Here is a 1,244-nt window from a genome sequence, read left to right as displayed (position 1 = left end):
AAAAAATTGTTTGCTTTTGGAATCCAAGGGTGGGTCTGTACAAAAAAAAAAAAAAAAAAAAGTGAGAGAAATAGTATCGATAGCGCATTTCACACCCAATCCCGGAGTTACTTTTACACGTGACCTAGTTGAGTATTGGGTTAACATGTAGGTTTATTTTCGAACCTCGTTTTAAACTGTTCGGCTTGCGCTCGTTTATCAATCAAACGAAAAATGAAATTTTTGAACAGTATAAATATCACTAAAATGGTGTGTATTTATAGAGAAAGATGCATTTGTCCCCAGTTTTTTCATATCGGGATATCATGTTTTATTTATTAAAAAGTTAAGTTTAACCAAAATTAATAAAAAAATCGTCTTCCTTCAATCGAAACCACTTAAGATGATTTTAGCAAAAAAAAAAAAAAGAAAAAAGGGGCTATTTTAGGTTATGTAGTGCGTGTAAGATAAATATTAATATTATGTTATTAATATTTGTATTTTAATTTACAAGGATCTCCAAGATGCCGTAGGAGTTATGGCGTTAGTAGGGTTAGTGTCCCATAATGATGGTAGTGTTCTTGTAGTTGAGAACTGTTTCAGAAAAATGGAATTATTGTCATCTTTACTATTTCCGTTTCTGGCAGGATACAGGGTAAGTAAGTTAACTATTTCACTACTTTTATAACGTTAGGTAAACCATATATTAATAATGTTACTTTTCTTTGATCGACATTTATAGAGAAACAAATAATTTTATTTTACGTTCTACATAATATAATTTTATCTCTAATAACAGAATGATTAAGAAATGATTTTTGAGCTTAATTTGAGAGTGGTTTTTTTTTTTATATATATCAACATTGGTCATTCTACAAACTCTTTCTGTGGGTACTCTATGTAAAATCCTTGTTAATAACCCGGTAGCAAATTTTCTCTGTAATACATAATACGCTGTTACATAAGCAAAAATATATTTTGTTTTGTACCGAATTTGATCTAGCTTTAAACGGTATCTTTACTTATAGCAAATAGCAGCAAACGACAAATCGTGCCTTTTTTTTTCTTTATAAGTGCCCTAATGGCCCGGCATGGCCAGGTGGTTAGGACGCTCGACTCACCATCTGCGGGTCGCGGGTTCGCATCCCCATCCCACCAAACATGCTCGCCCTTTCAGCCGTGGGGGCGTTATAATGTTACGGTCAATCCCACTATTCGTTGGTAAAAGAGTAGCCCAAAAGTTGGCGGTGGGTGGTGATGACTAG

General features: G+C 33.7%; 1 protein-coding gene across 1 annotated transcript in view; it reads left to right on the top strand.

Moving 5' to 3' along the window:
* The window catches only part of LOC106472032, an 8,181-nt gene extending 7,394 nt beyond the window's left edge, over nt 1-787 (top strand). The window contains exons 4-5 of the mRNA XM_022400638.1: nt 494-634; nt 779-787. Of these exons, the coding sequence (XP_022256346.1) occupies nt 494-634; nt 779-787 (150 nt within the window). The remainder of the gene's footprint in view (nt 1-493; nt 635-778) is intronic.
* The last annotated feature ends 457 nt before the right edge of the window (nt 788-1,244 follow it).

The sequence above is a fragment of the Limulus polyphemus genome, unplaced genomic scaffold (assembly GCF_000517525.1).
Source record: "Limulus polyphemus unplaced genomic scaffold, Limulus_polyphemus-2.1.2 Scaffold5032, whole genome shotgun sequence".
Taxonomy (NCBI): domain Eukaryota; kingdom Metazoa; phylum Arthropoda; class Merostomata; order Xiphosura; family Limulidae; genus Limulus; species Limulus polyphemus.
The sequence above is the reverse complement of the archived record's forward strand: the minus strand, read 5'-3'. Positions and strand labels throughout refer to the sequence as shown.